This window comes from Amphiprion ocellaris, chromosome 20 (assembly GCF_022539595.1).
Source record: "Amphiprion ocellaris isolate individual 3 ecotype Okinawa chromosome 20, ASM2253959v1, whole genome shotgun sequence".
NCBI lineage: Eukaryota > Metazoa > Chordata > Actinopteri > Pomacentridae > Amphiprion > Amphiprion ocellaris.
This window is the reverse complement of record NC_072785.1, coordinates 28819450-28844987: the sequence shown is the minus strand read 5'-3', so window position 1 is coordinate 28844987 and position 25538 is coordinate 28819450. Positions and strand designations below refer to the sequence as shown.

General features: G+C 35.9%; 3 protein-coding genes across 3 annotated transcripts; 2 read left to right on the top strand and 1 right to left on the bottom strand.

Moving 5' to 3' along the window:
- The first annotated feature begins 3042 nt into the window (after window positions 1–3042).
- On the top strand, window positions 3043–12096 carry ahsa1b (AHA1, activator of heat shock protein ATPase homolog 1b). The gene is made up of 9 exons (XM_023271375.3): window positions 3043–3273; window positions 5762–5952; window positions 6184–6266; window positions 6353–6470; window positions 6862–6953; window positions 7088–7216; window positions 9414–9515; window positions 9663–9714; window positions 11154–12096. Exons 1-9 carry the CDS (start codon window positions 3194–3196, stop codon window positions 11324–11326), a joined length of 1020 nt encoding a protein of 339 aa, XP_023127143.1. The 5' UTR covers window positions 3043–3193; the 3' UTR covers window positions 11327–12096.
- Window positions 12097–12241: 145 nt separating this feature from the next.
- On the top strand, window positions 12242–14962 carry LOC129347737 (activator of 90 kDa heat shock protein ATPase homolog 1-like). The gene is made up of 3 exons (XM_055005722.1): window positions 12242–12381; window positions 12529–12580; window positions 14021–14962. Exons 1-3 carry the CDS (start codon window positions 12280–12282, stop codon window positions 14191–14193), a joined length of 327 nt encoding a protein of 108 aa, XP_054861697.1. The 5' UTR covers window positions 12242–12279; the 3' UTR covers window positions 14194–14962.
- On the bottom strand, window positions 14619–24201 carry LOC111569331 (dr1-associated corepressor). The gene is made up of 6 exons (XM_023271376.3): window positions 23273–24201; window positions 21907–21979; window positions 20741–20834; window positions 19630–19746; window positions 18205–18283; window positions 14619–17949 (listed from the first exon to the last, which is right to left on the bottom strand). Exons 1-6 carry the CDS (start codon window positions 23312–23314, stop codon window positions 17923–17925), a joined length of 432 nt encoding a protein of 143 aa, XP_023127144.1. The 5' UTR covers window positions 23315–24201; the 3' UTR covers window positions 14619–17922.
- Between the last annotated feature and the right edge of the window lie 1337 nt (window positions 24202–25538).

The following is a 25538-nucleotide window of genomic DNA, read 5'->3' as shown; positions in this document are numbered from 1 at the left end:
CTGATGATTATTGGTAATCAAGAAAAGCTGATATACATTAGATTTAATGTTTTAACAGCATGTGGTAGCAGAGAATCTGTCATTCATAACTATTCAATTCAATTCAATTTTATTTATATAGCGCCAATTACAGGTCACATTGTCTCAGGACGCTTTACAGAAACCATATGCCTGAAACTAGACTTCTTCATTAATAAAGGTGACTATAACTGAGTATAACAGAAACAGGTGTGATTAAAATGCACTGCCCATCCAAGAAAAAGTTGCACACTCTAATATTTCCCTGGAACACCTTTAGCTTTGAAAACTTTTGCCGTGGCATCGTTTCAATAATCTTCTGCAATGTCATAGCATTTATATCTGTCCAGAGATGCATTAACTTTCTACCAAGATCTTATATTGATGATGGGAGAGTCAGACAAAGTCTTCTCCAGAAAATCCCAAAGATTCTCAGTGTTAAGGTCTGAACTCTGTGGAGGACAATCCATCTCATGCTCCCTGACCCACTCATTCTCAATGTGAGCTCCATGAATCCTGGCATCGTCATCTTGGAACATATCCATGCAGTCAGGGAAGATAAACTCCACTGATGGAAAGACCTGGTCATTCAGTATATTCAGGTAGTCACTGACTTCATTCTTTGGGAACATAACGTTGCTGAACCTGACCAACCCCAGATCATAACTCTAACCTCCACAGGCTGGTAGGCACTAGCCATGATGAGGGCATCACTTCATCCACCTCTGCCTCTTTCTTTACTCCATAATGGAGACGGAGCCTTGGCGGAGTTATGTGATGATCGGCTTTGGTCTGTCTGTCTGTCTGTCTGTCTGTCTGTCTGTCTGTCTGTCTGTCTGTCTGTCTGTCTGTCTGTCTGTTAGCAACATTGCTCAAAAATAGACTAATGGATTTGGATGTAATTTTCAGGGAAGGTCAGAAATGACACAAGGACCAAGTGATTAGATTTTGGCAGTGATGCAGCTTATAGTCTGGATCCACAGATTTATTAAAGATTTCTGTATCATTGTAAGACTAGCAGCACGGCGTTACTGTAACCATGACAGCAAGTGAACACTACATCAGCTGCCTGCTGATGATCACATGATTGTGATCCTACGACAAATCCACCACTGAGGACTTAACAGGACTTCTCTGTCAGAAATGATACAAGGAACAACTGATTAAATTTTGGGGGTGTTTCTGAGTCCCATCAATTCCCGCTGCTCGTTACATATTTAGGTCACGTGATTTGGTATCCGTACATAACGTACACATGCATAACACACACCTGTGTTCAGTGCAAGGTCATTTTGTTTGTAGGTACATCTATATTAAATGGACATATTCTATGGTGCCATGATTTCTGCCACAAATTTTTTCAAGATTTCCGAGTTCAAGAATTTCATACATATTTCATACAATGAGGGGCTTTCTGTATCTTTATTCTTCTTCAAAATCAGCTTGCCATTGTATAGCGTTTAGTAGTTATAGTGGTTTTACAGTAACTGAGTCTTGGGTAAACTGGTATTCTAAAATTTAAAATCTACTAAACTACAAACTGAAATGTCCATAATTAAAAATAGAACTTTACTGTGATGAAAACAAACACTAACAGCTTAAAGATTAATGATATTTCCTCCACAAGACGTTAAAAAAGAAGCTGACGTTTGTTGCTCCCCGTTGTTTCAGACTGTTTCTGCTCCAGCATCAGACAGCAGTAGGATCCAGATGAGAGTCTCCACAGAGAAACACTTGAATGCATTTGCACAAGTGGAACAAAGGACTTCCTTTAAGTTCTTCGAATTATAAATAAAATCCCAAAAGTGCATGAATGAAGGGTCAGTCCGGGTAGTTTAGTTTCCAGCTGTTTAGGACTATTTCTTCATAATTTTTCAACAATAGAAATTTCTCCAAAGAGCAACAGTAGAAACTTCATAATTCAGTTTTAATAATAAATTATCCTTGACGTGGAGAAAAGATGGATCATGCTGTGTGCTTTTCTCCACCTCAGACTCTCAGACCTGGTTTAGCTGCAGTTTATCAGCTGAAGGTAAAACTTTATTGTTAAATTGCGGCCGTCCTCAGGTTGAACTTTCAGTTTCACTGCTTAAATAAATCAGAAATGAACTGGTCTGTTATATAATACAAGGACATTTTGATCAGCTGCTGTTCATTTATATTTAGTCTGTTGTTGCAGTATTTTGCATTATACATCACTTGGAGTATTGTCTAACTCGTGTAAATGATCAATGTCACCTGAGAATAGCATCTTTCACATCAAATTAAATCTAATTTATTTGTTACATACACAGTTGTAAATGATACAGTAAAATAGTCAAATGTTTTGTGTACCTGATTCGGCTTGTACACACAAAGCAAAGAGCCTTTAAAGGTATAGACAAACTATACATGTGAAACAGTTTTTATTCCAGTATTTACAACCTGATATAAAGATTTCAATGTAAAATTATTATTTACATTTTTAAATGTAAAGTTTCTTATGGAAATGTAAGGAACATTAACAGCAAAGTGACATAAATGTGAACAACAAAATGCCATCAATTTAACACATAAATAAATCCAGAAATGTTCAATATTCCAAATTTGAAAGGACCTGAGGAAACATGTTTCCCTGTACTGTGACATTCTTTGCTAACCACAACAAATGCCAAATATCATAAATCTAAGTACAAAATAGATTTAAAAAAGATAGAATAGGAAAAACAAGTGAAATATGCTTGATGTTTAAGGAGGTTATCTTGGCCTTTAATCAACATTTTTCACCATTTTGTGACATTTTATACATGAGCAACTAATTGGTTAATTGAAGCTAATAATTAGATAATCATTGTAATTATAATATTTATTGATATTATCATTATGAAACTATTCAAAGACATTTAAAGCTCGTGTATTTTCCCCAAAGTTCTCCAGAAGTCGTCTTTCCTGAAGCGGAACCTTTCTTCAGAACAACACCTGCTGGTACCGGGGAGGAACCTTTTTTCTCTCTTCCACACAGTTCCGTTTCCAGCATTTTCTACAGTCGGGGGATAAATGCGGCAGCACCACCGGAGCGAGCAGCGGCCAGAGGCTTCTAGAAGCAGCGTGCAAAGCGGACGCACACCGGCACACGGAGCCGCTCTCCGCACATTTCACCGCTTTGTGTTTTTTTAAAATTTATCCCGCTCACAAAATGGCCAAATGGGGAGAAGGAGACCCTCGCTGGATCGTGGAGGAGAGAGCGGATGCCACTAATGTCAACAACTGGCACTGGTGAGAGCCGACGGAAGGACACTGACTGCTAACTAGCTGCTAATGCAAACTACCTGCTAATGCTAACATCACTCATTGAGCTTTACGTTAGCACATTAGCATTAAACTGCAACTCTTATTTCTACGTTTTAATCACCCGTAAGACTCTCTTAACGCCATAATCCCACAATTAAACAGTTAAAGTAGCTACATTTTTAGTGTTATTGGATATTTTTAACAATTACCCGAGCTAGCCTTTTACTCGTTATCAAGTTAGCTTCTTTTTCCAGCTAGCTGCTAAGCTCTAAATGCATGTGTTGAGGTTGTTAGCTGTCAGTTGCGGCTTGTGTCTGATGCCCCACACGTGTTTCGGTATAAGAACGTGTTTGTTTTTTTAGTTTCTAATTTAGCTTTTTACGTTGTCTGCCGCTGTTGTTCTCCCCCTATAGAACACGTGAGGCAGCCCCTCTTACAACGTGACTGACATTTCACAGTTTACTCAAGGAAAGTGACATGATTGAACTCTTTGCTGCTCTGATAGGTCTTTCTTAAAACGTAGTGAACACAAAGAAGTGTTTTCTCCATGGTGACAATGTTGATCTGTAGTCTCATGCACAGACTTTCTTCATGTCACCAACCTAAAGGACTGTCCCGAGAGTAATGTGCTCGACAGTGTGACAGTCTAAATAACAATTTAAAGCAATTTGCAGTGCATCAGACCCTGGTTTTAAACTGTAATGCAAGTGGTTTTGCAAATACATCCTTATGTGACAGTCAATCGAAGTTTATTTGTATAGCCCTTTACAACAGCCCAAAGGGTGACCGAAGTGCTTCACTGTAAAAGACAAGAAAAATAACTTAAAAACAATACAGTGATCCAAAACAGGACAAATAATCACATTAACACCTACGGGCAAATTTAGAATAATCAATTAACCTCAGCACATTTTTGGACTGTGAGAGGAAACCGGAGTACCTGGAGGAAACACACGCATGAACAGGAAAAACATGCAAACTCTATGCAGAAAGATCCCAGGAAGGCCGGGACACGAACCTGTGAAATTATATATTCTTTCCATGTTTTCAAACTTTAAAACGGGTCAATTTTGACCCACAGGACGACACGAAGGTTAAATCTACAGGGTGGGCCATAAGTATCCATACAGAGGAAAATGTATGATGTGTTTAGTTTTTTGATTTTTTGTTTTTTACAAGCAACTGTGCAATGCAATGTTCATCAACAGTGAAAAACACATATTATGTGCTTTCAAAACAATGGTAGTCATATAGAGCACATTATATAAATAAAAACGGTTGTCCAACATAAAATGTTTATTTTTTCCGTGTATGGAAACTTATGGCCAACCCTGTATTTCACAGTGAACAGAGTAAGATAACTTTACATAAATCACATCACAAATCCAATGACAATTGTCAGAAAAACTGTCAGAAAAATCACAATTAGATATCACCTGAGGATCTAAGATGAGCCTTAGATCCTGGAGTGGATCCCTCCTGATAATTCAGAAGTCAAGGCTTAAATCCAATCCAGTCTCTGTCAGGACCCTTCAGCTTTGTAACGACCTGCCTGAGGAGATAAGGCTTGCCCAATAAGTAGCTTCTTTTAAATCACTTCTTAAAACCCATTTTTATAGACTCGCCTTCAAGTAAAGTTCTCTTTTATGTCTCTTTTGTCACTCTCTGCCTTTTTATCCCTTTTAAAATTTTCACTTCTTGTAGTCCCTCTTTCTAACCTCCTGATCATAATCCATTTCTATCTTTTATTAAAAAGATAAAAATGCTAGCTGAATGAGGATGTGAATGATGAAAGAAATTTGCCTTGTAGGAATTCACCATTGCTGTCATTTAGCACTGTTAACACCACCTTGAATTCATTCCTCATGTTTCACCTTCTATTCTAAATCCAACTTGAAGATGAATTGTTTAATTAATATCTGTTCAAAGCTGTGAATCTTCAGAAAAGTAGGTTTAAATTAACACTGGAAATGGGAAGCAGTGCAGTTAGCAAGTTGCAAACACTACAGTTTAAGATTTAGATGATGCAGCGTGTCTGATGTGGGGTTTATTATTTTATTATTAATACTTAACCTTGGCGGCAGAATGTCCTGCGGTACTTTGATGCTACTACTGAGCCATAAAACATGTTTCAGTGTCAGAGGTTGTTACAGAAAGATCCTGTTATTCTCTTATTGTCTTATTAACTCAAAACAGTCGCAGTTCTTGTCCTAATGGTTCTATTTGTAATAAGTACACGCTCGAAGCACTAAGTTCTTGTACTTGGATTAGAACATAGAAATATAAAGGAGTTAATATAATGAAGGTGTTTCATGCTAATGATCTGTCATGTTTTCTATCTTTTACACAATGAATATGGAATTGAAGCTTTAAGAAAGTGTCAGTCATAATTAGATTGTTTAGTCAAGTTTGTAGAGAAAACATATTATTTGTCGTTTTTGATCTTTTCTCTAATTTCTGCTGGACTTTTCAGGACTGAACGAGATGCGACAAACTGGTCGTCAGATAAATTAAAATCGTTGCTCCTCGGTCTGAACGTGGAGAACGAGGAGGGGACGTGCGAGGTGACAGAAGTCAGCAAAGTGGAAGGAGAGGCGTCGATTAACAACCGCAAAGGGAAACTTATCTTCTTTTACGAGTGGAACCTGAAAGCTACTTGGACTGGTGAGTAGAAACCTCGATGTTTCTTCTTATTTCTCCTGAATTTCATTTCCACATTCATACTTAAACAGCCGAATCTTTTCTAAAATGGAAGAGAACACCTTAAAAATGCATCCGTGACGAGTAGAGTAGAGCAGCTGAGCAAAAATGTGGGTTTTTTACGAGCTAAAAATGAAAAAAGCAGGTTTGAAGAGGCTTTAAGTCTCTGCTGAAACACTTTGTTTGCTTTGACAGGAAAGTCAAAAACAGGAGTGAACTATAAAGGAACCATTGAAGTTCCAAACCTGTCTGATGAAAACGACATGGAGGATCTTGATGTAAGTTTCACCAAACAGCTTCTGTTCGGTGACTTTAACCAACTGAACTCCGTAATGACGTCTGTTTTTCTGCATTTCTCGTCCAGATTTCCGTATCGTTGAACAAAGACGAACCCGACACGCCGCTGACCAGCCTGATGAAGACGAAAGGAGCCGAGAAAATCCGCGAGGCGCTGGGAAGTTACGTCGGGTTCCTAAAAACAGGCGAGTTAAACGCAATTTTAAGTGTTGATGTGCTGCTAAAAATAACATTTTATAGGCAGAAACGGTCTAAAACTGTAATTTAAATGCTCAGAAAAGTGGTGATGCATCATTTTTAAGATCAAACGTTTAATTTTGTGATACTGATTTGTATTTTCTGAGTTAAAAACAACCACAATTGCCATTAAATACGCATTTCTTCATCTAAAACTAGAGAATTTGGTTAACAGCATGGATGAAAGCAGGTTTTGTTTGTGTAATCAGGATAATTCCATGCAAAGTTTGACAGTTGAACTCTTTATAATTGCTTCTTTAATGTGTTTTTTTAGATTGTCAGGTTATTAACATATGTGATTATGTAAATAAAGTAAAAGTTTAGTTGTTTTTCTTGCAGAGTTCACACAGGGAATGATCCTCCCGACGGCCAACGGCGTGGCCAAGCTGCAGTCTTCATCGCAGTCCAAAGCCAAGGTGGACAGAACTCAGGTCAGACTCTAAACGCTCATCGGCTACTTTTTACATCTTCAGTCGACGCTCTCGTCCCTGAATTATTTACTGTAGCTCACGCAGACATGTCTCTTGTAGCAGATCTTTGCTCACCAGACTTTTGCTCTGAACAGATTTCCTCCTCGGGCGGCTCGTCTGCTCCCATCAGCACCGGCGTTAAGATCCCCACCTGTAAATTCAGCATGAGGGAAACGTTCCTCACCTCGCCGCCGGAGCTCTACAGGGTTTTCCTCAACCAGGAGGTGAGATTTACTGGGTGTTTCTGCAGGATCTGACTCTGCTCGTGTTTAATAAAAAAAAAGGTTTTCTCATAAACTGTTCAGCTGTGAGACTAGAAGAAAGCAAGTTTGACAAAATCAGCTTCTAACTCTGTGCTCATTCACATAAAAGTAGACGTTTAATGCTTCATCTGATCTTTTGTGTAAAAATTAACAATCGTGTCGCGTCTTGAGTCAACAAGTTGTTTAAATGTAGAGGAATATAAAGATTTATGATGCAGGACGGGAATGCTAATAGAAAACTGTTAAAAATGCGTAATAGGTCATTTTAATAATGCAGCTGCTTATTTCTAACATAAAACTGCAAATTAAAGCTGTTAAACTAAATATCTAAACATGATATTATATTAAAGTGCATTTAGGTTCGACACTGTCTCATAATGCAGGAAATCAATTTACCTTTAGTTAAAATTAATTTAATTTAGTTAAACTTCATCCTACTTGTTTTCAGACATTTTAGGTTTTGGATTTGGTTGTTTGTTTTCCGTTTTTTGTCTTTGCAATATGTAGAGATAGATAGATAGATCAAATTAAAATCCACGTTACTGATTGAATATTCTCAGCAGTAAATACCAATAGAATAATCAATTGTGTTTATTTGATTTATTTCAAACATGCCACTGCATCATAAAGGCAAGAAAAAGTGGAAAACGCACAAAATGAAAAAAACACAGAACCTTAAATAATGTCTGAAAACATCTTGTGTAATAACTTTTACCTGCTACATGTCCGTACATCTCATATTTTACGGTTTCCTGTTTGTTTTAAACCTGATATATCTCTTTAGAAACCCCGAGAACACCTTTACTGTTCCACATTATTACATTTGTCAAGTCCTTTTTTGTACATTTTCTTAAATTGTTTAAATTTTCTGATGAGCTGCAGTACCAGCAGTGTAATTGAACTGAGCAACAAAACAAAAAATCATATTTATGTAATTTCCAGCTGAATGGATGTTGGCTTTCCATGCCACGGGATGCATACAGTGTGTGATACTGTAAGTAAACTGCTTCATTCGGTGGTTTTAGTAATGTAGAGATCAACAAGTTTACAAATAAAACATGTTTCTTCAGCTGAGAATCTGGATCAATAAAGAATCAAAAGGAAATGTTTTGTTTAAATGGAAACGCTTCTTCCAGCTGATTTAAATCTGAAACTCGGAACAAAACCTGAAGGCAGAACTATGATGTGAGATAAGCGTGTTAGCAGGCGTGTTAAACTTAAAGTCTGAGATTTCTGTGGCTCTCTTTTAACTTGCTGGATCTCCATGGTTACTGCTGTTGTGTAGCTAGATCTCCATGGTAACTGATGTTGTGGAGCCAGATCTCCACGGTAACTGATGCTGTGGAGCCAGATCTCCATTGTAACTGATGCTGTGGAGCCAGATCTCCATTGTAACTGATGCTGTGGAGCTAGATCTCCATTGTAACTGATGCTGTGGAGCTAGATCTCCATTGTAACTGATGCTGTGGAGCTAGATCTCCATTGTAACTGATGCTGTGGAGCTAGATCTCCATTGTAACTGATGCTGTGGAGCTAGATCTCCATTGTAACTGATGCTGTGGAGCCAGATCTCCATTGTAACTGATGCTGTGGAGCTAGATCTCCATTGTAACTGATGCTGTGGAGCTAGATCTCCATTGTAACTGATGCTGTGGAGCTAGATCTCCATTGTAACTGATGCTGTGGAGCCAGATCTCCATTGTAACTGATGCTGTGGAGCTAGATCTCCATTGTAACTGATGCTGTGGAGCTAGATCTCCATTGTAACTGATGCTGTGGAGCCAGATCTCCACGGTAACTGATGTTGTGGAGCCAGATCTCCATTGTAACTGATGCTGTGGTGCTAGATCTCCATTGTAACTGATGCTGTGGAGCTAGATCTCCATGGTAACTGATGATGCGGTGCTAGCTCTCCATGGTAACTGATGCTGTGGAGCTAGATCTCCATGGTAACTGCTGCTGTGGAGCCAGATCTCCACGGTAACTGATGCTGTGGAGCTAGATCTGTTGCCGACTCTCACAAACAAAACCCAGATCTGTCAAACTTGCTTCGTATTGCAGCCCTCAGGTTTACAGATGTTCATTCTCAGGTCTGATTTTGTCTAATTTGGTCAATAATAGTGTTTATTTATTAAGTTTTCGTCTGGTTGCTGTGCAGATGGTTCAGGCGTTCACACACGGTCCGGCCACAGTGGACGGAGAACGAGGAGGAAAGTTCCGTCTGCTAGAAGGAAACGTTTTTGGTGAATTCACAGAGCTGGTGAGTCCCACATTTAACCTTTAAACTGTGAAATAATCTGGAATATGTTCATGTGTGTTCACAGTTTTGTGTTGTAGCTGCATGTTAAAGAACATTTATTAGCTTCAGAAGAAAGAAATAATAAAGAATGAATCCTGTTTCCACCAGATCCCCGATGAGAAAATAGTCATGAAGTGGAGGTATAACACCTGGCCCTGTGGTACGTTGATTTATGTTTATTTAATATTTAACACCAACATGTATGCAATTTATGATTGAAATAATTTAGTTTTTCTATATAAACTTCACACATTATATTTAATTAATGTGCCAAATACTGGCAAGTGAGGCTGCAACTAATGATTATTTTTAATAGTTGATTAAGAATACAACATACTGATAGTCTGCAGATTAATATTAGAATAAAATAGATAAATTGGCTCAAAGTTCTTGACTGTTGACTTAAATTCATCAAAATCAGAAACACTTATGTTGCAATGTATATTAATGGTCTGTTAGTCTGACATAAAACTGAATTAAATATATTTTCTACCTCAGTTCAGGGTCAGAAATCACCTGTTATGATTTATTTTCTAATTTTCAGAAACTTTTTTAGTGTGAATTATTAACAAATAATGAATATAAATTAATCAACACGTCTTAGTTCTTTGTCATTTCTACAACTCATTGATGCTCTGCAGATTATTACAATAAATGAGATTAATTTACAAAATGTTCTTAATTACTGGTCTAATAGTCTTCAATAAAACTAAATTAAATATATTTTCTACTTTATTTTGGCCTCATAAATCTCCTGTTAGTATTTGTTGTATTCTGGTAATTTCAGATGCAAATTAGATAAACTGGCTCAAAGTTATTGACAATTATTTAGTAAATAGTGTAAATCAGTGGTCTGTTAGTCTTAAATTAACCCTCCTGTTGTCCTCATTTATGGGCACCAAAAAATATTGTTTCCTTGTCTGAAAAAAATCCAAAAATACAGCAAAAAAAATCCCCCAAATTTCTAAAAATTTGCAAAACCTTCAGGAAGAAAATTTCAATAATTACTTAAAAGTTTCCCTTAAAAGTTAGTTTTTTTGTTTAATCCCCCAAATTTTGCAAGAAAATTCTTGTAAATATTTTCAAAAAATCTGTAAAACTCTTCCAAAAAAATCCTAAAAACATCTAAACATAGATGTACATATATATCAGTGAAACTTCTAACATTTTCTTTAAGAACATTCACATAAAAAAAATCAACCAAAATCCAGCGAAATTTGTTGGATTTTGGTTGATTTTTTTTTTTTTGTGTGTGAATGTTCTTAAGAAATATTTTTAACATTTCTCTTTGTCCACCAAAAAGTGTTCAGATTTCCCAAAAATGTTGAAAATGTGGACACCAGAAGTTTCACTGTGAAAATATATTTTTTATTTCCACATTTTCAAACTTTTAAACCAGGTCAATTTTGACTCGCAGGACGACACGAGGGTTAAACTAAATTAAATACATTTTCTACGTTAGTTTGGCTCATAAATCGCCTGTTAGGATTAATTCCATATTTGCTTCTCTTTATTTACTCACTACTGAAGTTTTTGGTGTAATTTTCAGCATAATTTCACGCCTGAGGGTAAATTCTGGTTGTTTTTCTTAAATCTCAGAGCATTACGCGACGATCACGCTGTCGTTCTTGGACCGGAGCAGCGAGACGGAGCTGAAGGTGGAGTGTCGAGGCGTCCCGGACAGCGAGGAGGAGCAGACCAGGGAGGGCTGGAAGAGATACTACTTCGGCGCCATCAAACAGACTTTTGGCTTCGGAGCGCGACTCTTCTGAAGACGGTTTCCTGGATTTTTAAACCTTTCCTCCTTCCATCTTTCTTTCTTTATTTTGTTTTGTTTTGCTTTTCTGGCACAAAAAATGTTGTTAAACTCACGAAAGAGGAGAACCGGTGAGGCCTCCAGCATCTCCTGTTCTGTGTAAATGTTTTAATTTGTGAGCATATTTAAATCTAGATTTCCCCCTGTGTCTCTCCCCAGTATTTGTTGTTCAAAGGAGCTCGTGGACTGTGCCTTTGGAACAAAACGGATCGAGTAAGAAGAATCTAGTGAACCACTAAACGCAGAATCGGCTTCTATAAATATGTAATTATTGCAAGAGATGAAAGAATTAATGTCTTTTTTTTTCCTTTTACTCGAAGAGAAAAAGAAACGTGTTGTTTTGAAGATGAATGTTTATTTTGTACTCATTTTACTCGAGTGTTTCCGTGGTGACGACGCTTTCAGCCCAGATGCATGTTTCATTTCGGAGGATCCTCAGCAGTACTGTAACTTTCAGCATTTTTATCCATTCACACTTGATTTCCATCCGCATCACGAAGCCGGCGGCGTCTTTTCTCAGACCTCCAGCGGAAGTGTTTCCTCTCGCAGGTCGCAGCGTAGCAACTACAGACGTTTTGCTTCATTTGGCTTCAAACTGTACATTTCCAGTAAAAGAAAAAAGCAAAAAAAACTCTCAGAACAGAAAAAAAAAGCATCTATTTATTCCTCATTTCATCCCACCGCCGTGTAAAGAGATTAGTTTCTTGGAATAAATCGATCCCTGTACGCTCCTCTACTGTTTTTATTCTCCGCCACGGTTGCCGACTCTCACAAACAAAACCCAGATCTGTCAAACTTGCTTCGTATTGCAGCCCTCAGGTTTACAGATGTTCATTCTCAGGTCTGATTTTGTCTAATTTGGTCAATAATAGTGTTTATTTATTAAGTTTTCGTCTGGTTGCTGTGCAGATGGTTCAGGCGTTCACACACGGTCCGGCCACAGTGGACGGAGAACGAGGAGGAAAGTTCCGTCTGCTAGAAGGAAACGTTTTTGGTGAATTCACAGAGCTGGTGAGTCCCACGTTTAACCTTTAAACTGTGAAATAATCTGGAATATGTTCATGTGTGTTCACAGTTTTGTGTTGTAGCTGCATGTTAAAGAACATTTATTAGCTTCAGAAGAAAGAAATAATAAAGAATGAATCCTGTTTCCACCAGATCCCCGATGAGAAAATAGTCATGAAGTGGAGGTATAACACCTGGCCCTGTGGTACGTTGATTTATGTTTATTTAATATTTAACACCAACATGTATGCAATTTATGATTGAAATAATTTAGTTTTTCTATATAAACTTCACACATTATATTTAATTAATGTGCCAAATACTGGCAAGTGAGGCTGCAACTAATGATTATTTTTAATAGTTGATTAAGAATACAACATACTGATAGTCTGCAGATTAATATTAGAATAAAATAGATAAATTGGCTCAAAGTTCTTGACTGTTGACTTAAATTCATCAAAATCAGAAACACTTATGTTGCAGTGTATATTAATGGTCTGTTAGTCTGACATAAAACTGAATTAAATATATTTTCTACCTCAGTTCAGGGTCAGAAATCACCTGTTATGATTTATTTTCTAATTTTCAGAAACTTTTTTAGTGTGAATTATTAACAAATAATGAATATAAATTAATCAACACGTCTTAGTTCTTTGTCATTTCTACAACTCATTGATGCTCTGCAGATTATTACAATAAATGAGATTAATTTACAAAATGTTCTTAATTACTGGTCTAATAGTCTTCAATAAAACTAAATTAAATATATTTTCTACTTTATTTTGGCCTCATAAATCTCCTGTTAGTATTTGTTGTATTCTGGTAATTTCAGATGCAAATTAGATAAACTGGCTCAAAGTTATTGACAATTATTTAGTAAATAGTGTAAATCAGTGGTCTGTTAGTCTTAAATTAACCCTCCTGTTGTCCTCATTTATGGGCACCAAAAAATATTGTTTCCTTGTCTGAAAAAAATCCAAAAATACAGCAAAAAAAATCCCCCAAATTTCTAAAAATTTGCAAAACCTTCAGGAAGAAAATTTCAATAATTACTTAAAAGTTTCCCTTAAAAGTTAGTTTTTTTGTTTAATCCCCCAAATTTTGCAAGAAAATTCTTGTAAATATTTTCAAAAAATCTGTAAAACTCTTCCAAAAAAATCCTAAAAACATCTAAACATAGATGTACATATATATCAGTGAAACTTCTAACATTTTCTTTAAGAACATTCACATAAAAAAAATCAACCAAAATCCAGCGAAATTTGTTGGATTTTGGTTGATTTTTTTTTTTTTTGTGTGTGAATGTTCTTAAGAAATATTTTTAACATTTCTCTTTGTCCACCAAAAAGTGTTCAGATTTCCCAAAAATGTTGAAAATGTGGACACCAGAAGTTTCACTGTGAAAATATATTTTTTATTTCCACATTTTCAAACTTTTAAACCAGGTCAATTTTGACTCGCAGGACGACACGAGGGTTAAACTAAATTAAATACATTTTCTACGTTAGTTTGGCTCATAAATCGCCTGTTAGGATTAATTCCATATTTGCTTCTCTTTATTTACTCACTACTGAAGTTTTTGGTGTAATTTTCAGCATAATTTCACGCCTGAGGGTAAATTCTGGTTGTTTTTCTTAAATCTCAGAGCATTACGCGACGATCACGCTGTCGTTCTTGGACCGGAGCAGCGAGACGGAGCTGAAGGTGGAGTGTCGAGGCGTCCCGGACAGCGAGGAGGAGCAGACCAGGGAGGGCTGGAAGAGATACTACTTCGGCGCCATCAAACAGACTTTTGGCTTCGGAGCGCGACTCTTCTGAAGACGGTTTCCTGGATTTTTAAACCTTTCCTCCTTCCATCTTTCTTTCTTTATTTTGTTTTGTTTTGCTTTTCTGGCACAAAAAATGTTGTTAAACTCACGAAAGAGGAGAACCGGTGAGGCCTCCAGCATCTCCTGTTCTGTGTAAATGTTTTAATTTGTGAGCATATTTAAATCTAGATTTCCCCCTGTGTCTCTCCCCAGTATTTGTTGTTCAAAGGAGCTCGTGGACTGTGCCTTTGGAACAAAACGGATCGAGTAAGAAGAATCTAGTGAACCACTAAACGCAGAATCGGCTTCTATAAATATGTAATTATTGCAAGAGATGAAAGAATTAATGTCTTTTTTTTTCCTTTTACTCGAAGAGAAAAAGAAACGTGTTGTTTTGAAGATGAATGTTTATTTTGTACTCATTTTACTCGAGTGTTTCCGTGGTGACGACGCTTTCAGCCCAGATGCATGTTTCATTTCGGAGGATCCTCAGCAGTACTGTAACTTTCAGCATTTTTATCCATTCACACTTGATTTCCATCCGCATCACGAAGCCGGCGGCGTCTTTTCTCAGACCTCCAGCGGAAGTGTTTCCTCTCGCAGGTCGCAGCGTAGCAACTACAGACGTTTTGCTTCATTTGGCTTCAAACTGTACATTTCCAGTAAAAGAAAAAAGCGAAAAAAACTCTCAGAACAGAAAAAAAAGCATCTATTTATTCCTCATTTCATCCCACCGCCGTGTAAAGAGATTAGTTTCTTGGAATAAATCGATCCCTGTACGCTCCTCTACTGTTTTTATTCTCCGCCACGTTATTTATTTTCACTTTATTTCAGTGTTTTTCTGTCTTTGAAACGTTAATTTACAAGTTTGGTTTGAAAAATCGATGCAGGTCACATTTTAAACAACAAAAAATAGAAAAAAGTTTCATCAAATGTGGTCAAACTACATTAAAAAAAGGCAAAACAAATATGCACAGTGTTAAAGATGCTTCAAAATATTATTTCAGAATGGGAAATAATCATTTAAACGGCAAAATAATTCAGTTACACACAGCTGCTGTTAGATGTGCTTAAACTAAATAAATCATTTTCTGAGCTGCAAACTAATGGTTCGAACAACAAAAAACCTTATTTATCCACAAAATTAAGTGTTTTAATTGGTAAATTTCCAGCATTGCACATAATTTAAACATTTTTTTTTCAATCCCAAAACACCTGAAATATTGACGTCAGAATTTAGATTTTAGTATTAAACTCCAAGATTGTATTTAAATTCACATTAGGATGCAAAAAAATGCTTCGATTTACAGAATTTAAAGCAGAAAAAAGCCTTTCAAATTCAACTGAAGCATTAATTTACAAGTTTGGTTTGGGAAATCGATACAGGTCACATTTCATTTTAGTCTTTTCTTTCTAAAAATGAACAAATGTTTCATCAAATGTGATCACATTTCAGAAAAGTATTAAAAATGCTCAAAAAATTTCAAAAAGGAAAATTGTCATTTAAACAGCAACATAATTCAGCTATGAAACAAACAAAAACTGAAAATTCATTATTTTCTGAGCTGCCGTCACGTTATTTATTTTCATTTCATTTGTGTTTTTCTGTCTTTGAAACGTTAATTTACAGGTTTGGTTTGAAAAATCGATGCAGCTCACATTTTATTTTAGTGTTTTCTTACTGGAAAACAACAAAAATAGAGAAAAGTTTCATCAAATGTGATCAAAGTTCAGAAAAAAAGTATTACAAATTCTCACAAAACACATTTCATAAAGCAAAATTATTTAAACAGGAACATAGTTCAATTACAAAACACAAACAAAAACAGCTAATTTATCCACAAAAATAAGCGATTTAATAAGCAAATATCCAGTGTTGCACAAAATTTAAGTATTTTTATCCCAAAACACCTTAAATATTGACGTCAGCTTTTATATTTTAGTTTTAAACACCAAGATTGTGTTTAAATTCACATTAGGGTGCAAGAAATGCTTTAATTTGCCGCATTTAAAGCAAAAAAAAGCAGTTTTAAGAGTTTTTTTTGGTCTTTTAAACACATCTTCAAGTACTTGCCTAAAGCATACTTTTAGGTACTTGTACTCGAGTATTTGCAGTTTTTGCTACTTTATACTTCACATTTGAGAGGAAATATTTGTACTTTTTCTGTTGTACTGTCATGTTAATATGAAGATTTTACCCAGTGGTTGAAAGGAACTAAGTAAATTTACTCAAATACTATACTTAAGTACAATTTTGACATACTTTACTCGAGTATTTCCACTTTATTCCACTTTCTACCTTAACTCTGCTACATTTCAGAGCAAAGTATTCTTCTTTATACTCCATTACATTTGATCTGACAGCTTGTTACTTTTACTTGAGTAAAAATGTGAACACAGACTGTCATTTTACTCACTTGTTGAAAGTAACCAAGTAATTTTCCCCAAGTACTATACTTAAGTACAATTTTGACATACTTTACCTGAGTGTTTCCATTTTATTCTACTTTTTACTCCACTATATTTTATCTGACAGCTTTAGTTACTTTTACTCGAGTAAAAACGTGAACACAGACCATCCTTTTACTCACTTATTGGAAGTAACTGAATTTATCCAAGTACTATACTTAAGTACAATTTTGACGTACTTAATTAGAGTATTTCCATTTTATTCTACTTTTTACCTTAACTCTGCTACATTTCAGAGCAAAAATATTCTACTTTTTACTGCATTACATTTGATCTGACAGCGTTAGTTACTTTTACTCAAGTAAAAGTGTAATAAGTAAACTAAGCTTAAGTACAGTTTTGAGGTACTTCTACTCAAATATTTGCAATTTTTGTTACTTTATGCTTCGTATTTCAGAGGGAATATTTGTACTTTTTCTGTTGTACTGCTACTTAAATATGAAGATTTTACTCAGTGGTTGAAAGTAACTAAGTACATTTACTCAAGTACTATACTTTAGTACCATTTTGACGTACTTGTTCCTCCCCCTTAGGATTTCTATGTTGTTAATTTACACTTTCATGACATTTCAGAGCAAAATTTTCCAGTTTTTACTGCATTTATCTGACAGCAAATGTTCTGTCTTTAAATAACAAGTTTGTTTTTAAAGATCAGTGCAGGGCACTATTAGTTTTTTAATCTTTTCTTCCTGGAAAACAACAAAAATATAGAAAAGTTTCAACAAATAAAGAAAAATGCAGCAAAAACTGGAATATCCTCATTCAAACGGCAACATATTTGAAAACACATCTGTTTGTTTCTCTTGTGCTGCTTTTTATTCTTCATCTGAGTGAAATTATTTATTCACACGTTATTTATTTTCATTTCAGTGTTTTCTGTCTTTAAAACATTAATTTACAAGTGAAAGTTTTAAAGATCCTTTTATCTTACTGGAAAACAACCAAAAAAAAAAAAAAACATCGAACTACAGTAAAAAAAAGAACAAAAGAAAAGATGCACAGGTTTAAAAATACAACAAGAAAAAACTATAATTTTACATCCAAACAAACTTTTATCAACTAAAAATTCAAGATTTATTTAGATTTCTGTGCTGAAAACTAACAACAAAAAAACGAATTTAGCCTCAAAATTAACTATTTCTTTACAACAAAGCACAAAACTTAAATTTTTTTTCCCTCTAAACACTTTAAATATGAACATTTTAGTCATAAATGTCACTTTTTTTCCCTGTCAAACAGAAAATAAACGAATCGATGCCATTTCCGCTGGTTATAAACAGATGTAAAGCTCCGATTCCTGAAGAGAAAGTGAAAGAAGTGCTAAAAATTAAAGTTAGAAAAGAATAAATATCATTTATTTCCTGTCTTCAGATATAAAACATGAAACTCCACCACTTTTCTTTCCTCTCAGGACAAACTTTAGAATATTTTAGGTGTAAATTCAACCATGAAGTGTTTATTTCCAGGGTGTAGTTGTCATTGCGGCCTCATGGGGGCGCTGCTGCAGCTCGTTTATTTCAGTTTCTTAGAGTTTTACCTCCAGGATACTCACACTGGAGCTGCTGTCGTTGTCCAGAGACGTTTCTGCAGCTTCGGGAGGTTTTTTGGCACAAATTTCGTGTCGTTTGTTCCTTTAAAAGAGATAAAAACATAAATATAAGTGAAGTAGAAGAGTCAAAGATCAGCTGTTTTTGTTGATAAATGGAGTTCAATTTAAAAATCTGACTATAAATGCTTTAAGTTTTTGAGTTTTTTGCTTTAAAATATGCAAAATAAAGCATTTATCATGCAGAATTGAAAGCAAAAAAGCAGTTCTGAACTAAATTTCAGTCTGTTTGCTTCAGTTTTGTAGTTTGAGGCACATTTTATGCTGCGTTCTACTTCCATTTTACTGTATTTCACCAGAAAATACTCTACTTTTTACTCCGCTATATTTTACCTGACAGCTTTAGCTGCTTTTGCTCAAGTAAAAAGGTGAACATACACCGCCTGGCCAAAAAAACAGTCACCACTTTGATTTAACTAAACAGGTAGGAGCCTTCCATTGGATAATTACTGCAGAGATGAATCTGTTTCAGCTGCAGCAACTTATTTAACTCTAGCTGATGCAGTGAGGAGCTTCTCAGTTCTGAAACAACCATGTTGGAAGACATATCCTGTGGTCATGGAAAGGATGTCAATCTGTCTCAGAAGAGTCAAATTATTGGTCTGCATCAAACAAGAACAACTAAGGAGATGAAACTATTAAAATCATGTTTAGAACCATCATTATCAAAACCTGAAGGATAGTGGAGAACCATCATCTTAGAGGAACAAACTCCAGATGATGATCGTAGGAAACCAACAGTAGAACTCATGGCTATGATTAATAGTGAAAGTAAGAACATTTCCACACAGAATGCAAAGGAAACTCAAAGGATTGGGACTAAACAGCTGTATAGCTCTAACAAAACCACTGATCATTGAGGATAATTAGAAAAAAAGACTTCAGTTTGCTACGGAGCATAAAGATTGGACTCTGGATCAATGGAAGAAGGTCATGTGGTCTGGTGAGTCCAGATTTACCCTGTTCCAGAGTGATGGGGGCAGTCGTTTAGGTTTGGTTTTGGTCCAGACTTTGTGCTGGTTTCTGACTGTATTCTGATTGGTTCTGAACATTTTTTGGACTGGTTTAGGTTTGATTCTGGTCATGGTTTTAGACCTTTTTAGGACTGGTTTTACAACGTCTTGGACTTTTTTAGGGGTAGTTTAGGTTTGATTCTGGTCCTGGTTTTAGACTTTGTGAGGACTGGTTCCAGACCTTCTTAGTCATGTCTTGGACTTTTTTTTAACCCCAAGAACACCAAATCTACCACCAAGCATGGTGATGGCAGTATCACGCTCTGTGGAACTGGAGCTTTACGCAAAGTAAATACTTTTTACTCAGAATAAAGGAAAAGTAATCTTGTAATCTCTTCACCTTCTAAACCTTCTGTACCTGTATAACGGCCAAACGTTCATCCCTCTGTTGTCCTTCTGGGCCGCCGTAGTCGAAGTTCTTTCTGCCAGATCTTTGAGGAAGTGGAAGAGCTTCTCTGACTCGATGCACTGCTTCCTGCACGACAAACACGACATTATTATTAACTTTAAATGTACATGTATAAAATGGACAAATATCTATAAATGTGACTCAAGTTTTACAGAAATCGGTGCTGATTTTACTTGATATACTGATGTATTGGGGGTAGAAAACTACGAAACATGATGCAGGAGAAGGACGAACAGACTCCTGCAGAGCGTCTAATTAGCAAAAATATATTCATTATTCATGTTTTGGTGCCAGAACTTCATCAGGAAAATGGTTTGGTACCAAGAAAAGCTTAAATCGAGACTAAACGTTGCTCAGAGAATCAAAAACAATCCAAAACTCAATCATCAATAACACACAGAAATAAGAATTATAAACTCATCCTGAAGAAATATTTGCATTTGACTGGTTAAAATCCGTAGATATGAATGTTTAAAACCTGTATTTACCCCCAAAAAGTACAAATTATTCAAAAAACATCACTGAAAACCAACCAAAAATACAAATAAAAGCAAAAATCAGCCAGTATGTGGATTTAATTGGATTCATTTTTGGTTGTGAGCCTCAGTTTAACATGTAATAAAGTTAAAACTAAGTGCATGCATTGATTTGTTGGAACATTTGCTACGAACTTATTTCGCACATTTCAACTTGTTTACATCATATTTTATGTAAATCTGCACATTCTGAGACGACTAACTTACACATTTTTACCTTATTGCACTTTGTAAATAATATTTTATCACTTTTTCATCACTTAAATTCCCTTCTTTTGCTGTTTAGTCGCCTTCTAACTCATGTTTCCTTTTTAAATCTTTTCATCTTTCTTTAAAGCATCTCTACCTGTCAGTGTTTTTCCTGTAAATGAACTATATTAAATTCCTTGTACATGAGAACCTCCTTTGCAATCAACACTAAGTCAGTAGTTTACAGTGAATACAGTTAGTTTGCAGCATGTGGTCAGTGAACGCATCACGGCTGGTTATTATTTACTGTATTAATGAGGATGAACAGAACTCACATGTGAGCTATGGAGATGACGGCGCTCAGCTTGGACTGAGTGATCAGGCAGGTTTTAGTCAGCAGAGACTTCAGGAACATCTCCAAGGCTCGAGCTGAGCGCCAGGTTCAGGATTTAACAGCACTTTTACAGGAAACTCTACTTTAAATTCACCCATTTTAGTCATTCTAAAAGGATAAAAAGTCTAAAGTCTCTGATTCCAGTTGGGTAAATGTGAATTTTTCTGGTTTCTTTCCTCCTCTGTGATGGTAAAATGAATATATTTGGGTGGTTTTTCTTGATTTTGTAGACATTTTTCAGCATTTACTGACATTTTACCGACCAAAAAGCTAATTGACTCATTGAAAAATGATTAATCTGACTCATCTTTACACGTCTGATCTGACATGACACACATTTACATTGTTTAAATAAATAATAACGCTATAATCTGTCTTTTATTTCATAGTATTTCATGATGCTGCCACCACCATGCTTCATATGATGATGCTGCCACCACCGTGCTTCTCCCTAATTAGAGCAGAAAACAGACTGAATCACCTTGAAAGAGGCATTTTGGTGAGTTATACTGAATTAATTATTACTAGTGTGTTTTTTTGCAACTCAGGACATTTAAACGATGGCAGAAAAATAGATTAAACCAACAAGAACTCAACAGTAAAGAGCTTAAAACTACAATTAATGATTGATTTCACTGTCAAAGCAACTTTTAATTATTTTTATGAATTAATTGATTCATTTTTTAGTCTAGAAATGTCAGAAAAAGGTGAACAATGTCTTGTTTCATCCACAACATGAAAATATTCAGTTTGCTGTTGTAGAGGAGGAAAGAAGATGAAATCAGACTTTTTTCTTAAATAATGACTCTAATTAATCAGTTTTCTAATAGTTGGCAATGAATTTAACACATATTTTACCCCCTTTATTAAAAATCGTCACATAAACTGAAGAGGATTTGGACTTTTTTCCCACATAAAATATCACAGTATTTTATTTAATTTATTTAACTGATTCATCGTTGCAGCTTTAAAAAGTGTGAAAAAAGCAGATTTCTGTTGTTCAGAACCAACAGCGACGTCTTCAAACAGTCGTAAATCCCCAAAATATTCACTTTACCGTCTTGAAAAGTGACTGTTAATGTGAGATAAATGTGATTTAAAGGATACAGATGATCACAGGAACAGCCATCGCGATCCTACCGACCTCCGTGTCCTTCTGCATGATCTTCTTGATGCGCCTCTGAGGGAAAAAAAAGAACATTTTACAACTTTACACAGAAATTAAACTTCAAAACTTCAAAAAACCAAGTGAAGTTATGAAATTATGTGCATTAATGTTGAAATTAGGTGTTTTTATGGCAGATTTTTTTTAGAAGGATAATTTATAACAGATATGTTGAATCTGACTGTACAGGTGTTTATTTAAAAAAATAGAATGAAAAATAAAAACCAGGACAGCTTTACCAGTTGAATTTTTCTAAAAATTTCTTATTTTTATTGTTAAAAGAAACAAATAAATGCATAAAAAATCAGATGTACGAAGCAGATATAGGATGGAGCACAAAACTTGCATTATTAAAAGAAATTTCAAAAACAAATCTGGAAAAAATTGGAATATAAACTGTGTCCTTATGTTTTTGTTTTTTTTTTCTTTAAATCTTTGATAGAGCAAACGTGTAGATTATTGTCCCGTGCTGACATTTATAGATGTAAAAATCTGAGGTACATAGCTAAAATGTAATTAGAATTAAAAATGCTGCAATTTCTGATTCAGATTATTGATAAATCAACAATTAAATTATAAATATAACATGTTTAAGTGATGCTAAAACAATCACTGTTCTTTAAATCCATTCGGTAATCCATTTTAGGGCAAAATAATTACTGGGAATATGCAGATATTTTGATTTATTGTGATTTAAATAGCATGACAACAGATATTTTATCACTTTTAATGATGAAACACAAAACCAGCTGAACAAATAATTAAAATATTATCAAAACTGCTGCATAGACAAGTGTAAAAATCTAAATTTGGGAGGTGCAGTGTTTAAAAAACATGCAAAGTATGTCAGAATATGTAAACATAAATGAAGCATTGTAGTGCTACAGAACCATAAATAACACTCTCACATCACCATTATTATAAATATCATGATTTATATTGCAATATCTGCACAAAATAATTGCAATATGACTTCTTTTCCCACATTTTTTGTTCTAACTGGGTGGTAAATCTTTCATTTTTTACAGTTTAACTTTAATATTTAGCCCGATGCACTTAAATAACTAATATTCTAAATTATCAATACACATAAGATGAACAGTATAGACATGCAAAAGTATTACAAATACAGCAGTATTTAGATTACTGCTTAAATCCTGCAGACAGTCCATAAACTCGTTGACCTCTGACATTTCCGACGCTCCCTGAAGGCAGCAGCAGCTCCTTCATGCTACAAGCTAATTAGCTCTTTATTTTATCGCGCTTTTTAAACGTCTTTATTTAACCACAGCGGCGTTTTTAACTCACCGGAGGGAAGCGTACGTTGTATCTCCTCTTCTGTCCGGGCATTTTAATCGCTTCACTCGGCGCCGCTCGGTCGCATTTCTCATGTTTTTACCGCAAACCGCCGCCGTGTCCATTTGTTTACCTTCCGCAGGACGACCCCTGAAAAAGTAACGCAGAAAAAAAAAAAAAAAAAAAAAAAAAAAAACACCTGCGGTCATGACTCCAATAATGACGTCACGACTTTTATAATTAAGGCAATTATTAAAATGTAAAAAAAGAAAATCTCAGAGGACAAACATTTATTTCAAACTTCTAAAACGTTTTTTGCTGCTTTTGCTGCCACGTTTTCATTCACTGTGGGCTCATTTTTCAGTGCAGTATCTCTTCTTAAACACCTCTACGGAAACAGAACCAACATGACTAGAAGGAGAACGAACTCAAAAATGCCTTCTGTGCAGTATACCAAAGTTATAATGCCATAGATCATAAATACATTTAAAAAAATAAAAATTAAAGCTGAATTTCTTTTAGATTTTGCGAAACAAACCAATATTCACACGCGTCAATGTGTTATTTGTGGTAAAACTTCCTGTAGGAGGATCTGAATACGGCATTATAAATACCTGATAAGTGGAGTTCAAGGATGGCTGCTCCCCTTTAACCAAGTTAAAATGATCTTTTTGGAGGAAAATGAAGTAGTTATGTTTACATATTCTACTAAATCTCTTCTTAAAACCCATTTTTGTAGACTTGCTTTGATGCGATGTAGGGATTTTTGATTTCTTATTAAAGCTTTCATTGCTTTTCTGACTTTGCATTTATTTATACTGTGATTTTGTATTTGTCTGTCTTTTGCCTTTTTGCTTTAGCTTTATTTTTAATTCCAACTGTCTTCCTGTTGTTCTTGTCAAGCATGGTGGTGGCAGCATCATGATGTGAAGCATGGTGGTGGCAGCATCATGATGTGAAGCATGGTGGTGGCAACATCATGACGTAAAGCATGGTGGTGGCAGCATCATGATGTGAAGCATGGTGGTGGCAGCATCATGATGTGAAGCATGGTGGTGGCAGCATCATGATGTGAAGCATGGTGGTGGCAGCATCATGATGTGAAGCACGGTGGTGGCAGCATCATGATGTGAAGCATGGTGGTGGCAGCATCATGATGTGAAGCACGGTGGTGGCAGCATCATGATGTGAAGCATGGTGGTGGCAGCATCATGAAGGTAAGCATGGTGGTGGCAGCATAAAGTGTGAAGCACAGTGGTGGCAGCATCATGATATGAAGCATGGTGGTGGCAGCATCATGATGTGAAGCACGGTGGTGGCAGCATCATGATGTGAAGCACGGTGGTGGCAGCATCATGATGTGAAGCATGGTGGTGGCAGCATCATGAAGGTAAGCATGGTGGTGGCAGCATAAAGTGTGAAGCACGGTGGTGGCAGCATCATGATGTGAAGCATGGTGGTGGCAGCATCATGAAGGTAAGCATGGTGGTGGCAGCATAAAGTGTGAAGCATGGTGGTGGCAGCATCATGATATGAAGCATGGTGGTGGCAGCATCATGATGTGAAGCACGGTGGTGGCAGCATCATGAAGGTAAGCATGGTGGTGGCAGCATAAAGTGTGAAGCACAGTGGTGGCAGCATCATGATGTGAAACGCAGGTGAATATCTTGTTAAACCGTCAGAGGAGTCGTAGTTGCTGCCTTCAGGGTCTCCTGATTTTGTTTTGTCTGCTGAAGCACTTAGTAAACCCTTGTTTTTAATATTTAAATAAAGTTATTTTTGTTATTATTACTATAAATGACCAAAGATGTTCAGTGAAAGTGACAGCATTAGCCAAAATGCTAACTATCATCAGGCTGAGGTTAAAAATCACCTCCAGACACGTTTCAAGAAAATTCTCTGAACGCTTTAAGTACTAGTTTGTTTCTAACAATGACCATAAACACAAATTCTTGAAATATTTGTTTTTCCAGGAAGTTGAGCTCCTCTTGTCTCCTCCATCAGTGGAAGTTTCTGCAGACGTACATATTTTAAACTCAGTTTTAACTTGACCTCTGCATTTTAAACTAATCCAGCTTTTCAGTTTTTCTTCTCCTTCACACTTGACACGACATTTTTCTTTCTTTTCCCTCCAGATATCAGCTGATCTGCATCCTGGACGTTTTCGTTTTGACCTGCTGGCAATTACAAACCGATTATCTGCATTTTATGACTCTGCTGCACAACTTCACTAATGACTGCAAAGGTTGGTCTGATAACGTTCAACAGGTTCGTCACA